The 15,800-nt window shown below is 38.3% G+C and overlaps 1 protein-coding gene across 1 annotated transcript in view; it reads right to left on the bottom strand.

The window, feature by feature from the left end:
* The window catches only part of PIGK (phosphatidylinositol glycan anchor biosynthesis class K), a 74,489-nt gene extending 59,156 nt beyond the window's left edge, over positions 1 to 15,333 (bottom strand). Inside the window, exons 1-8 of the mRNA XM_075508558.1 lie at positions 15,178 to 15,333; positions 13,361 to 13,414; positions 10,975 to 11,066; positions 7,211 to 7,346; positions 5,811 to 5,922; positions 5,368 to 5,464; positions 4,903 to 5,020; positions 4,112 to 4,222 (exon numbers count right to left, since the gene is read on the bottom strand). Of these exons, the coding sequence (XP_075364673.1) occupies positions 4,112 to 4,222; positions 4,903 to 5,020; positions 5,368 to 5,464; positions 5,811 to 5,922; positions 7,211 to 7,346; positions 10,975 to 11,066; positions 13,361 to 13,414; positions 15,178 to 15,270 (813 nt within the window). The 5' untranslated portion in view covers positions 15,271 to 15,333. The remainder of the gene's footprint in view (positions 1 to 4,111; positions 4,223 to 4,902; positions 5,021 to 5,367; positions 5,465 to 5,810; positions 5,923 to 7,210; positions 7,347 to 10,974; positions 11,067 to 13,360; positions 13,415 to 15,177) is intronic.
* Positions 15,334 to 15,800: the final 467 nt, after the last annotated feature.

Below are 15,800 nucleotides of genomic sequence, written 5' to 3'. Positions count from 1 at the left end.
TTAAATAACAAGATTGTTATGTACCCAGCAGATATTCAAGGCAAAACCAATGCATTTTGGACACAATGCCTTTTTGAACAAGTCCTACCACACTCGCCACAAGTCTCCAATATTTCCCATCTGGACACATTCCTTATTTCAAGGGATCCTGTAATGCACATAATGTAATATAATAAATAATAATTGGCTTGTATTTTTATTAATAATGCTACATAGCTTAAAATGCCATGAAATGCAGCCCTAGGCCTCACTCTCTCTAGCCTCCTTGATGAGCTTGGAAACCTGAGTTCATGTCTCAATCATTAGAAGGCACTTCACAAGCAAACACACAACCCTACTTACTAGACACGGGAGCTAGACACACATCCTTGCTAGACAGACGCACTAGCTCCACAGTGCTCTGGACAGTTTCATGAGCAAATGTTTCTGTCCATTCAACTGTCTTCTGGGCAACTCGCAGACCACCTGGTAACAGTGTAGGTTATGTGAGTCCTTGCATGTTCCAGCAACAAAGAACATTTAACAGAACAGATTAATGTACAGGACTATGAAAGACACTCTCCACATGGGTGCTCATCTTCCTTAAACTTAAATTCTCCAAGTGATTTTCACAAACAGGTTCATCAGTCACTGGATCTAGAGCTCATATACCTAATTCCATCATGGGTCAGTTCTTAGAAGGTTGCACTCTTAGGACAAAATCACAGGTCCTAATTAGCTCAATGCAGATGCAGCCTCAATTATCCCAGATCATGACTGACAAAACCTGTGAGTTTCAGTCCATACTTCCTAGCAGAATTCTGTGCTCAGCCTGATACAAAATGTGTAGGCTTGTGTGGCTCCTTCTCTCAGGACAACAGAGCCCTATACTTAAAAAGCTTCCCAGAGAGGAAACAATGTACCTGGCTTTTCTTCATAGAGGACAGATTCTACCTCCCCATTCCTCCCTTCTGCTCCGTTACAGTTTCTCTTTCATACCTTGTCTTTTTTGTCCAAGCCTGTAAGCATACGGCATTAGGCTGCTGGTCCAGGGAGACTTCAGGTCACTTTCACCTTTACCTTAACTGAAGCCTACAAGCACACATATCCACCGAGCTCTTTTTTAAATGATTCCCAACTCTCTTGTTGGCAGAGTATCACACAGCTGCTAAAGAAAAGATAGGGGCAGATCAAATCTTTCTGTTATCCTCCCTGTCAAGTGAAAATGAACTAGACTCATCAGCATCATGCTTCCCATACAAAGCCACTTGTCACTGCACACAGACCCTCTTAAGTTTCAGTTTCACCAAAATGCAATCAATTTTCTTCAATTCTGCTCCAACTAAGGGCACAAACATAAAAACTAAGTCTCTGAAGTAAGCTATAAAAGCTAAGTATTTGTTTTAATCCTGCTACTTGATGCATAAATCTATGCTGCAGTTATACCATTAAGTCTCCCTTCCAAGCTCTCAGGAGAGTATTAATGTCCCAAAACAACTGCATTAGCACTGAAAGTGGGAAATTGATACTGCACCCAACTATTTCTAACCCGTCTCACAACAATTTACTACCATAAGATGTTGAGATGAATCTTGAACAAAATTGTGCAATGGCACTGAGAAGAAGACTTCAGTATTAAAAATCTGCTTATCCAGTACCAGTGTGAGAAAAGACAGACTGCAAAGCAATTACACCACAGCAGACTAACACTAATAACTGAGGTCTTCTGAAAAAAAAGAAAAGGCAAATGCTGGCTAAATGAAACACATTTGTTCATGTGTCAATTTTTCCAATTTTTTTTAAATAAGATACTATTCAAATAAAGCCAAACAATTCCCCAAAATGGGAACTTGTTATCTTGACTTTTCTTAACAACATTTTTAGCTATTTTATGACAAATGATAGCTCATTTAGAAATTCATTTGAATCTTATTTTAAAAGTTCAAATGTGTGACATTTCAATTTAGTCTTTACTTTTTTGGAATTGTGATCAAACCGCAAGTCAGTCATTTGCACGGCTTTATGCCATCCCTTAGCAACACAGATGGAGCAGGTGGGGAGTAGGTGGAGTGGATTATGAAAAAAGATGTCTCATTCTTTGCAGGAACGCAATATCCAAATCTTAGGTGGATGTGAAGAGAAGCTGTTTTAAGAGTGGTTGGAGAAAAGTAAAGGAGTGATGGGATAGAAGCGCTGTAACAAATACACAGTACTTCTAGAAGAGCAGACATTTGACCTATCAGAAGATCAAACAATTAAATATTAGCTAAAAATTTTAAAGCCAGTTAGTGAGCCACTTAATAGGTTATCCTGAGTTTGGAAAGCATTAATCTAAAAAAAAAAAAAAAAAAAATCAGACTTAGATAAGCAGTAGGTCTTTGTTCTTAAACCAGCACAACACTAACAGTGCATTCCAGTGCCAAAGTATCCCCTTATAACTGTTGGCAAATAAATGGACTTCTATCCTTACCGTGGACTAACCATATGTCATTTTGGAACTCTTAGATGAAGGCCTGAAAAGCACCAACTTGAAATCAAGAGGTCATGTTTGCTGAGATACATGCATATTATGACTCAGTACCTGATCATCACAAATCATGATATATTTGGGGCCATTCTCTTCCCTTCCCAGAGCAACAATAAGCAGATTAACGTATGATAAGATGACTTACATGAGGTAAGGAATTTACCAGTATGGGATAACTTCCCACAGCTCTTGCCAAATATTTGGCATATAAGCAAAAACAAAAACGCAAGGGAGAATGTTTAGATATCTTCTCCAAAGAGCTCAAAAGGTAAGGTAAACTACTTGGCCAGCTAACAAGTTTTCTATACTTTTCACAACAATTGGATTAATATCTAGCTGGCTAGACCAGTTATACCACTTCCTGGATAGTGTCTTATACACTAGAAACCACTGTTCATTTTTTATGACTTTTTTTTTTTTTAACATCAATTCATTTTCTGGTTTACAGAACAGAGTTTAAGTGCTGTTTGAATGGCTAGAAGAAAATACTTAATCAATAAAGAACTCGCATATTCTTCTTTAACAAGATTTATTTTAAAGTTATCTGTATCCCATGATCAGAAGGTATTAAATTACAGGACAGAATTTCATTCCCATGATAGTAAAAGAATCTTGAATGTTAGTTAGTGAATCAATTCTGTATCAACATAAAATCTGTCAAGTGTGGGCTGTTTAGAGTGAATTCTACTACACATCTAGCAGCCAGGCTAACACCATCCTCTGTAGACAGAGGGTGGCATAAAACTTTTGAGCAGCTGCTCCTTTTACAGAAATGAATCAAAGACAATGTGTTCTCTAAGTGGTGGCTCTTAGATCACTGACACAGCATGCCAGGACTTAGACCTACAAGGCACCAAAGCCTAATGTATTACTACAATGAAACTAGTATTGCAACAGGTATCAAGGGTTAATAGAGTAAATAAAATATGGTTACTTTTTATGTTATCTCACCAGTGTATTCATCTAACTGTTAGAGGCATTTTCATAAATTTTATCACATGTTATCTGGTTGGGTTTTTTTTCCTCCTGCCTCATACCTGAAAGCCACAATTAATATTTACCTAAGATATAATTAACTCCAAACGCTGATGGATTTGGACATATCTTGCTCTGGAATCTAGCAGATACACAGAGCAATTAGTCTCTGCAGGCATTTGTGAATGCACAGTTGGAATTTTAACTGTTTAATCACCTTTGCAAAACAGTATCAATGGCTGCCTTTCCACATCTGCAAGGTGTCTGCTACCCATTAAGATGATTTTAGAAGCTTCCTACTACCATTTTTCATGTGCAAATACTTCATTCTATTGAAATGAATATTTAATGAATGCTTTATTCACTTTTCAATAAATTTTTAAAAAATCTGGCTAATTTTTGTTAATTTTTTCTGTAGCCAGCAAACCACTTTCACACTGAGGATAATCCTGAAAGTGTTACACTACAACTACATTTAATAATGGCAAAAAGACACTCCCCCCCAAAGCTGCTTCCGAGAGAAACAGCAGGAGAACAAACAGCATTTGGAGAACCCTAAGGACAAAATAAATTAGTTTTGAAACTGTTAAAGTCATTAGCATATTCATGAATGTTGAGTATTCTACTTACTAGGTCATTCATATTTGTCTGACTGGCTGGATGAATTTCTTCCAAGAACTCTAGCACATAGAATGTGTATCTGTCCATAAGATGAACGCCAATCCCAAGATCAGGTTGATGCTTAAAAACAACACACAGCAGTTATTGGGCATTTGTAGGAGAGAACTCAGTATTTAGGAAAGGGAACAGAATGTAATAGCATGTCACAAAAGTTAAGCATAATTTTTTTTGTTCTTGGGCAAATTACACTAAGAAAATGACTACCCATGAAGAAACATATTGTTGACAAGCTGAATAATACAGTTTATCTTCCTTTTTCTAGACTACATCCTGGTAATCTCCATGTTTGCCAAAAAACAGGGAAACCTTTCTTCTTAATGGTCCAGTACAGATTTGTGGACTGCCCTGACCTTCTTAGGACTTGGGACACAAGGCTGGGAGAGACAGCTTATCTTACAGCACTATGCAGGTTCAGGTAATCCTGACCTGCTGGTTTTGGTCTGGCTAGGATCTCCTATCACTCCTTCTGTAATTCAGCTGGGATATAATTACAGCAGGTGAAAGGTAGTGGGTATTTTTTTTTTTTTTTTTTTTTTTTTTTACATCAAGCGTAAGAAGTCCTAGACTGAATATTCCTTACAGATCTCTCTCAGTAGTCTTCCCATAAAATTTCTTTTCCCATAAATACCTCACAACTTCAGCAATTAGAAGGGAAATTTTTTAGTTAAAAGTCAATAGGACGTGTGCTTTTAACTCAGGCATTCTGCAAATTGTCTTCAGGATCACAAAAATCTACTTACTGACAAAGAATCTTCTCCAACTTGGCTGCTAGCCAAGGCCATTATATTAGGTGAATAAAATCGTTCATACATGGATGCTCCTTGACAAGTATCAATAATAAACAACAATTCATTGTACCTGCAAGAAATAAAACAGCCTCCTTACCCATCTCTCTTTAAATTGAAACAACATATACATACTTTACTTTTTAGTTACCAGGACAGCTGCTAGGCACCTAAGGAACAGAAGAGTTCACACTGATTGATTGTAAAATGTGAGTTTAGTCAAAGCAATACATTCAAGCAGCTGTAACTGCAGGAAGCTGAAAACAGAAATTAAAACTCTTCTTTCTGAATGCAAACTTTCATGAAATTTTATGGATAACAGATAGTATCACTGCTGAAGGTAAGCAAGGCCTACCAGTAAGACTTCAGGCACATTCATGAAATACGGTATTTAACCTCTAAATAATGCTTTTTTCTCACCTCCTTTTCTGCCACATTTGTTCAAAGGCATCAGCAAGTTCTACATTTGTGATTTCTTCAGAATCTTGAAATTTTAGGAAACCATTTCCACCATGGCCTGACAGAAAAATCAGAAGTTAGGCAAGTATGTTGATTAAAGGAAGATATTCAGCCAGGCTGACCACAGCAAACACAGTTCTCTTTCTCCAAACAGACTCCACCAAAAGAAAATACTAATGTAGTAAGAACAATACACATACATCATTTAAACTGGAAACTATATTTGCTAAGTACTGCCTTACAGGTTTTTCCTTAACTAGTATGACATGCTAAAAAAAGAAAAAAAAAAAATCTTTTTGTTGATCCTTTTGTTTGTTTGGACTCCTGATGGGATTTCATGCTTTCAAACAGGCCCATCCAACTCAACAAACATCAATAAATAGTATACAGAAACCTGTAATTACCTGTCATATATATTAGAATATTGCTTCTGTCATCAGAAAGGAGACGTTTAGATCGCGGTGTGCTTGGTGGGATTCTTCCTGTTAACACACGCAAGAAATTTTCCACAGTAACCTATGAATAGAAGCACAAAGTAATTTTCTAAAGAGAAAGGTACTGATTAACAACTCAAGGCTGGGTTACATAAATTAAATAATAAAATACTAAAATATGCAGCGTATCTAACTAGACGTAATATTGCATGGTATAAACTGCATAAACAGACATTTTCTGTTTAAGGTTTTACTGCAGGTTCACAGTCATATGGTACCTTTTACTTTATCCCACTAACATCAGCCTGTCGCTTTATTATATCCAGTAAGTCTACTACCATTATAAATTCTAAATATATTTTCATTGATCTGAAAACCTGTCAGCGTATAGCTTTATTCTGCCAAAGCTGCTCTATACTCACAAAACACTCCAACATTAGTGTGTGTTACCATGGAAAAATAAAAGTTTAAATTTCCTCTGCAACTCAGGAAAGGAAAAACAAGATCAATTTCGGTTACATAAGTCTGAGTGATCAGGTAAGACCCATCTGGATGGTGATTGTAAAAAATCCTATAAAACACCACTTCCTCTTCATGCAGATGTACAGAACTCAAATGCTAGCAACAAATCCATACTCAAGAAAAAACACGATAAAAAGAACATATCTCTATTTCAGTGTTTTACCTTCACTTCTTTATACAAAGCTTCAGAGAAATAAAACATCTACTATATACTTAAATATGCTCCTATAAACCTTTAGTAATTATTATATAGCACTATTAAACCATGCAATTGATGTCCAGTTTAAGATCAACCGGTAAAGACATTGTCTGTTTGAAGGAATATTACACAAAAATGAAAAGGTGATACAATTCAGATTTCCATATAGTAATTACAGTAATGACTAGGCTATGGCTTTTGTTTTATTTTGATAAAAGCATATGCTTAGGATTAGACATTTAAGTACATCTCCTTAATATACATTTCACTCGCACACCAGAAGTTTCATACTCGTGTTAAGTGTTTGCAAGATGAGACACTGACCAGCCATTTCCAAAGAAGAGGAATTTCAGTAATGTGTGTATTCCTAATGCATACAAGGAGTTCCATATATTCTTTTAACTGTGCAGATTCTGTTATTTAAAATAGCCAATACACAACGTGTTTCTAGTATAATAAATTTCAAATACAAAACCAAGTACCAAAGGGGTGAGAGGTGTGTGTTTTAAACCTATCAGTTGATAATAAAAGCCCAGCCCAGAACCAGTAATGTGAGCAGAAATACTTCCTCAGACTTCACAGATGTTGTATAAATCTTTAAACCAACACTAAAAACAAAGACACAATGATTTAATTAAAGCGCAGTCACCTCATAGCTTCTGTAATCCACTTCCACATCATCTCCATAGACATTTAGCTCCATGTTTTTATGACTGAACACAGTAGCTGGTTTGGGATTTCTGGGATTACATGCCATATCATCTGCTAGCATCAGGACAATGTGACTATGGAAAATAAGACAAAAACATTTCAGCCATTCTACTTTCACATAACAGTCAAACGGAAATTACAACAGCACTGTCCCATGATCACAACAATGGCTTATTAAGAAGATTCCTGTAATTGTAAATGAAACTTTGCTTAGTTACACCCTATTTCCTTATGTACATCCTCACTATTACGAAGATACCATACATGGAAATGCAGCTAGCTGTTATTTATCTACAGGATTAAGTCAGGCCAAAGATGAGCACAAGAGTAGTTGACATTAGCAACTTTATGAAACAGACTTGCCTGGACCTAGGCTGGAAGAAGTCTTTATAAAAAATGTGGAGATTTTTATGAGGTACTAAATCATTTCATGCAGCTTCATGGAAGAAATCCCAGCCTGTTTGTACCCTCTCAAACAGATCAATTAAAAACATTATGACAATTTTTAATTAAATTTGAGGAGCTCCTGAGCATTTTTCAAACCATTATACTACATCTGAAACACTACTGTATGATTATCTGTGTTAACGGAATTTTTCTGAAGAACACAAGTGGGCTGACACCAGACATTTTGTCTTCTTCATAGTACCAAGGAGAAAAACAACCCAGCATTTCATAGTACCAAGAAAAAAAAAAAAACAGCACATTATAAAGCTATTCCAAATTGCATGCAGCCAAAGATCTATTTTTCACCTGGCAGGGTCAGGTTTGGGTCAAAATATGAAATAACAAGTAGTTACTGGAGACTGTTAGCACTAGGAAAAATGTGCCAGAGACGTCTGGAACAAGGTAAAGTCAGTTCTTTCCTTGGATAATCTTGTCTTGGATATAGTTTCTCCTGGACTATGATCTTTGTGTTCTCCCAAATCATGCTTACAAAAGGAAAGCTCTGTATCCTGCAAAGAATGCTGCTAATTCAGACTGTCAGGCCCACAGTTATAAATTAAACTGTGTTCTGCTATTTAAACACCATCCCTATGCTTGTCATCGTTCAACTATATGTCTGCATGAGCATTTTAAGAGTAAAGTTACTCTTTATTACATACTGATACACTCCACAGTGCACACAAAAAAAAAAAAAAAAAAAGAAAGAGAGAGAGAGAAATGCTGTCCAAAATAACATAAGCATAAATCCTCAAAAATAATCAAAGTAAATTATTTCAATGGGAATAAAATGCTGGCATAAATACGAAGCTGCAATGACAGAAGCCGGGGAGGACAACTACCAAAGAGAAATAAAGATTTTTTTTCTCCATACATGCTCACCAGTACAAAACTATTTTTATAGAAAAGTAGCATTAAAAGGGAATTAGTTGGAAGCAAGTGTTGAATATATGCCTTGCAGATTTACTGAGACAGTCAGGTGTACACCCATTTTTTGTATTACACTCAGAAGATAATATTCCAGACTAAGCCACCACTAGGCCTACAGTTTAGCACTGTATTTTTGCTAGGAGTGTGTCTATTAAAAAAAAGAATTAATCATCACACACCACTCAGTAAAAGGTTTTGCATAGTAGTAGTACAGACAGGGGAGCACAAACATGCAAAGTTTGTATACTGTATGGCATTCTTAAAAGCCTATGAAATATCCCATGGTTAAACAGAACCACTGTGTACAAGTGGCTCGTACATGCAGCAAAACAATCTAGGTGTTAACTTGCAGCTTAACTGTTAAACCAAAATACTCTAACCATATATTATATTAATGCCATTTCCATGATATAAAACTTATACTGCATAATGATTCCAGGAATCAAAAAGAATTTCTGGATTCATTCTGGCTTTGTTTTATTTTAGCAAAACTTTTATGAATTGGAGCATTGTACCCACACGTGAACAAACCAGAGCAACTTACAGTTATAAAGCCACAAATCATTTTCCTAATGAGTTCTGTTGACAAATCTATTTAAACCACCAAACTGACACAGTTCCATTCAAAATGAGGCTATGCACAAACCCCTCCAAAAAAACCCAACCCCAAGAATCATGATAAACATTTATTTTTAAGACGTGATTTGGGAGGGTTTTTTTTTAGTCTTACCAATATTTTGAATGAAGTTTTGCAGCAAAGAAAAACAGGCAGAGGAAGAAGTTTGTGTAAGGGAGAAACCCACTCAAATCCATGTAAAAATTGCTGCAAATGGGAAAAAAATAGGTGCGCTCTCTCTCTTTAGGTCTTCTCCAATGTCTTATTCTTGACCTTAGTCTAAAGCATTGCTGGCTTTTCGAGATTAATTTCCAGATCCTTGGGTATGGATAAGAAATGGATCAGGCTACTAAACAACAGAAATCTCCAGCCATGCTGTAGTTTTTGCAGTATTTCTAAAACTGCCACCTATTTTGACCTTAATGGTGAAGATGGATGGATGCAGAGAAGATTAAAGTTCTCAGGTTAAGGGTAGAACTAGTGAAAGAATTTCTAAGGTAGTGCCTAGGGCACCTATGCTTCAGAGACTATACAGGAAAGATACTTCTGAATGAGATGTGCAAAAAAATGCCATATTTCTATCGCTTTCAGCCCTTAGTGCTTAGGTAGTACATTCCCTTGGATTTATAGCCCCCAAATACTTCCAAAATTCAGGTTTCAACATCCCCTCTTTCAAAACCCGAGAAATCACTCTTTTCTTTTTAAAAATAAACACAGGAAACAGGATGATACTGCCACTGTGGAAGCTAAGTGGGGATTCCAGATACTACAGTTTTGGACTAGGACCAAAAAATGCCATACAAATTTAATCCAGCAGAGTATGCTTTTTGCAATGATGGAGCGCGCCATACCTCTTTAGGCAGACATGCTGGAGAAACTACCAGTCCTCTAAACTAACATTAAAAACCAGGACCACCAGGATTTCCATAGGACTCTGGATACATACAACCTATTATTCAATGGATGTTGGTGCTGAAAATTTGCTTCCATAGTTCTGGTACAAGTAAATTACATTCCAAAACAGCTGGCTGGAACTGTGCCAATACCCTTAGAACTTCCAGTAGGAACACAACTAAAAGACACTTCAGAACAGTTTGTTCACCTTCCTAATTCTGTTGTCAAAAAAGGGATACTATTTTAACCATTGCGCTATTGCTAGAGAAGCACAATTTGATGGACAAAGCTTCTGGTTTCTCCAAAAACATAATGCAAAATGGATTTTTCAAGGCTACTTTCAATATGTAGGAGCTGCTTTGTTCAGGGCCTTTAGTTTAGAGACTCCCAGTGTAGTTGCAGATATGGAAGTCTTACATTTTAGTACAGTTAGGGTTGCTAACTTCTCCACATTGAAAGGAAATTAAAGTACGGTAAAAGCCGTATCTCAGATTAGTACTGTCATTGCTGAATGCGTTTACCAGTTTTCACATTATGCTTTCACCAATTTATTAAGCAGTACATTTTAGTGCCCAGATAGCTCCTCATGTTTTAAATCTAATTAGCATATTCCAACTGGAAGTTTTATTATATAACTTGTTGTTTTTCCTTTTGAACAATATTGCCACGCTTTTCAATACGCTGATGCGATCACATCCTTCCTTTTTACTTTTATCCAGTTAAACTGGGAAGGGAAATGTATTTTTATACTGCTTCAGACAACAAGAGAATTTTAATAGCACATTTGCAATGAATTGTATTCACCAAGATTCCCTCACCTATCAGGAATGCCCAGTCTCTTGACACTTCTGTATACTGAAAGAGTATTTGCCACATGACGATAATTAAACCAGAATCGAGATGTACACACCTTGAATTTTCAAGAAAAAAAAAGGCATATTAAATAGCGTAAAAGATTGGCCTGGCACATTGCATCAGAAGAACGTGATTACAGGAACATCAACAAACTAGTAACAAATCAGAAAGAACACAGCAACACCAAGAAACTCGTGCTATAAGCAATATAAATCTTTGTTGTACCAAAGCAACAAATGCTGAAAATAAAAGTTAAAAAAAAAAAATGTTCCTAACATATCGACTCATGAAAAAATTGTCATAAAACCCAACTAAGTATAGAAAGTGGCACTTTAGGGAATAATTCAGCAATAGTAAGTGGATAAGCTAAATTTTTTCATTTGCTTTCTCCATATCAAATGGAAGAAAAATCAAAGGAAGAATTCTCATCTCTATAGCAAACTCATTCTGGGAGCATTCTTGCACAAAGGCGTAAGTGAATTCATGCAGAAGCCACACACAAGGGAAAATACACTGAGGATGTCTGCATTTAAGGAGTCAAATATAATGAAGTAAGAGCTAAGTGAGCACTAATCAAAATCTGAATACAAATTTTCAAAAATCTCAAAGGAGTTCAGGTTCTACTGCTCTAACAGGTGAAGGGTTGGGGATCAGCCATTCCTGTACTTAAACTATTCCCTAGGTTTAGGGAATTCCCTGTACTTAAACTTTTCCTAGGTTTTGGAGGACAGATTAAATATTAAATAATATTTAATCCAATGAGATTTCAAAAACCTTCAGAGGCAATCTGCTGTAGTTCCTTACTAGCCTTATCATTGTCCTTGTGTTTAACTTCAGTTCACTACTCTTTGTTTGTTCCACACCAAGGACAGCAATTCCCCTTTGGAGACAAAGTTCCTTTCCTTTTACAAGTCTTGTGAACAGGTAAAGGAAGAAGCATTTTAGAAGAGGTTACTTTAAAACCACAAAAATAGAGAAGCAGGAACGTGCATTTAAGACAGTTTTTTAATTTTTCAGCTTTAAATACACAGCTCTAATTTAAATAGAAACATCTTTAAGTTACACTATGTAACATCTTCTTCTCTAGCCTTTTCATAAAAATAAATGAGTAGTAGCTTAAATAATAATAAAAATTCAGCCTGAAAGAATCCCCTTACGTCTCAATCATCCCGTCAGTTAGGACTTTCAAAAAAGCCCACAGGAATCAGTCCATGAGAACATTTGCCTTTCAGCAAGATTTAAAGGTCTGAAAACTAACTGTGGCCAATCTAGCTGTGACATTTCAAGACCTTATCATCTGCCCCTTTCCTCCATTACCTCCCTTACAACACCATGGAAAATGTGCCTATGCTTTAAATATAGCTATTCACGCTGCAGCATATTAATTCAAACAACTGATGAAGTGGGATTGCAGCACGATCCCAGGCTTGAACTGCCTGATAGCAGTAAAACCCTCCCTATTTTATTGCTTAAAAATTAGTAGCAATTGTTATAAAGCTTAATCATGAACTACTGAAAAAATATAACCAGCAGACAATCTGTTGAGGACAGAAAGTATAGCTTCTTGGACCTAATTTTCCACTTTCCTTGTGTGTTTTTATGGGTGCTAATAAAAGCACCTATTTGTTAACAGTATTAAAGTAGTACTTGATGTTTTAATAGTTTCAAGTTTGTACATTCTAGAATATAGAAATTATTCCTTCTAATTCAATTAACTACTGTTAATTTCCTTTTATATTGCTCAATTTTAGTATCTGGAAAACAAACAGCTGCTACTGAGTAATTACAGTAGTGTTCTGAAACAAATTAGTCATTAAGACCTGAATTGTGATTAAGAACCAATTGTGTAGCATGATTCAAAGCTAATAAAAGATTCATGGCAAAGGAAAAAAAACCTAGGATAAGAATAGTTGATCTAAATGTTATGTTGCCTGAATTTATTTTATTCTAAAAGCCTGTTATCACAAGTTGACAGATTGAGTAAGAACAAAAATCAGAAATAAATTGTACCTTTCTGGTCAAAGAGATATACTTCTCTGATATCAGAATTACACTTTTGGTCAACATGCAGTATGGTAATTTAACTTTTTTAATGCTGTTAGAACTTTTGTTTTATGAATCCTGCCATGTAGCTAGATGTTTTGAGTGCTTGAAATGTAGTCATACTGAAAAGATAATTTTATTATAGTGTAATAAATTTGCAGGCACAATTTCAAATTCATTCATTTCCAAGTCTTTATCTTTCCATTTCTTTCAAACAAACAGAATTCTTGAGTGACTGTTGCAATTATGGCTCCTGATGAAAAATTGTCAACTTTATTGGAAGAAAACAACCTGGACCACACTTACCAAAACTGCCCAGTTATTTGTATGTCCACTTCTAAAGAACTGTTCTGCTTGATCCTGAAAGATGGAGAAAATATTAGATGTTTTTCAGCAATAAGAAAGAAATGACCACTCATATTTTTGTTGTCTCCACAAAACAGTGTTCAGTGCATATGTTTAGCACACCTTAACAATGAAAAAACCTTACAAAAGCTTCAAAAGAGGTAGTTTTTCTTATTCCGTTTTGCACGTTTCATGCAAGCTAATTGCTCCAAATCTTTCCCTGAAACTTGCTAAATAACAAAGGAGAAAGAACTATTAGTCATTTTCAGCTCAGTTAAAACAAAAAGCCCACACATCTCTATTCCAAAGGACATTCCAAGAAGAAAATAAAATTATTTACTGACCTACAGTTTCCTCCTTAATGAGAAAAGGGGCTTGGATTAATTTCTGTTTTCATTGTTCCTCTCATCTTTTCAAAAGCAGGTAAGTGAATCTGCAATTTTAATCCATTTTAAATCCAAGGTGGTTACATTTATCTTCCAAAACCAGGAGCTATGACAACAACCACCTTCTCTATAACCTGTGTTATCCATAGTTCCCACCGTGCTTTGCAGAGAAGAGGGCCCTTTTTCTTTAACAGATAGCGGGACACAGAAAGGGACACAGAAAGGGACACAGAAAGGGGATAAGACTTCCCAGAGGTAAGAGAACGAGTCTGTCACAGGACAAGAATCCAGACTTGCTGATTCTTAATCAGACTCTTAACTCTGAGAGGTACGGGGCTGATGCCTGTGGTCCCACACAAAACATGCAGCAACAAAAAAAGCATGTGTTAAAATGTACGTAAAGCATACTGTATTTCAAGTAGCAAACAATTTGAAGTGTAATTAGTAATTCAAAGACTCTAAAAATATTTCTATTGGTTATTTTTTTGTCCTGTTTGTAATTAATTTCAAGTATAACAACTTGTTAATAAAGCAGAATTCAAATACAAACAACACTCCAGATGTAGTGTGGGCACTGTGCAAAAAGCATAATTGCTGAAATATGAAATGACTCCCACTTGAAAAAAAAATAGTAATAGCTCCTTCTGTGTGTAAAATGCCTCACACCTGCGAGAAGGGTACACGGCAACCAAGCCCCGGTGTGCCCGGGCAGCTCGACCGCCTGTGAAAGCGCCCAACACCGCACCCTGGTTTTTAACCGAAGAAACTCCATTCGCACGTAACTTAGCCAGCAAACGTCGGGAAAAGGAACATAAACCACCGACTACTGAAAGTTACATTGCATAGCCAAAGAGAAACCGCGTTTCAGAAACTTGCAAACGTATTAAAACACAGTTGGGGTTTTTTTAACTTTAAACAGTTTAAACAAGTTCCATGTGCCTGACAAGCCCCGTTGTTTCTGGGACGTACTGCATTACAGCTTATAACACTTAAATCCCCAAGGCCAGGTGGGCAGCCGCCAGCGGCCCCGCGCGTTACGCCCACGGGGCAGAGCGAGGCGAGGCGAGGCGGGGCCGGGCCGGGCCGGGCCAGGCCAGGGTCGGCCCGCCCGGGGAAGGCAGCGCGGCGCAGGGCACCGTCCGCGCCCCCGCTGGGGAGAGCCGCTCACAGACTGCGCCCACCGAAGCCAACACAACCCCTCCCAGAGCGCCTCGGGGCAGCTCCACCGGCGCGGCCCCCAGAGCGGCGGCGGGGCGCGCAGCCGAGGGGAGGCAGGCGCGGGCTCTGCCAGCGGAGGGGAGAAGATGAGGGGAACCAGCAGCATAGAGCCTGCGGCGCGGCCCAGCGCCGCCCGCCCTCTCCCCCGCCGGCCGCTCCCACCAGCCTTCGTACCTGGGCGCCGCTGGCGAGCACGGCGCCGCAGCACCCCAGGAGCAGGGCTGCGGCGGCGCAGACCCAGCAGACGGCGGGCACGGCGGCCGCCATCTTACCCCTCCTCCTCCGCAAGGCTCCGGCCGCCGCAACTGCCGGAAGGGGGGAAGCGGCCTCTGCGCATGCCTCGCGCCGCCGCCTCAGGGCGGGGAGCAGTGCTGTCGCCTGCCTTACCGCCGCTCTCTGCGCTGCGTTTAGTTCTCTCCCGGCGCTTGGAGGGAGGCTGTTCAGCAGGAGTAGTGCCCCTGCTCTGAGCCACGCCAGGCGCTTAGTCACCTGTCAGAGCTCCCTCGCCAGCCTCTGGAGAGCTTGCTCTAAATTCGATTTTTATAGAGCTGAGGCAGCAATGGTAGCAGATCTCACCATTGCTCGGAGCGTATGTGTTGTGGCTCAGTTGTGAGGTGTAACGCAGCCCTACCCTGACCTCGTCCATCCCTTGGACAGGCCCAACTGGTAGTAGAAAACACTGTAGCCTCACAGCTCACCTTTGGCTTGAGGGGCTCCTGGGGGTGTAACAATGGCCATTTCTCTCGGCCTTCTCCCAAAAATACACTCAAATCACTGGGCTTTGTTGAAGTTACCAT

The sequence above is a fragment of the Mycteria americana genome, chromosome 7 (genome assembly GCF_035582795.1).
Source record: "Mycteria americana isolate JAX WOST 10 ecotype Jacksonville Zoo and Gardens chromosome 7, USCA_MyAme_1.0, whole genome shotgun sequence".
In the NCBI taxonomy this organism is placed as follows: domain Eukaryota; kingdom Metazoa; phylum Chordata; class Aves; order Ciconiiformes; family Ciconiidae; genus Mycteria; species Mycteria americana.
This window is presented reverse-complemented; position numbering and strand designations above follow the sequence as displayed.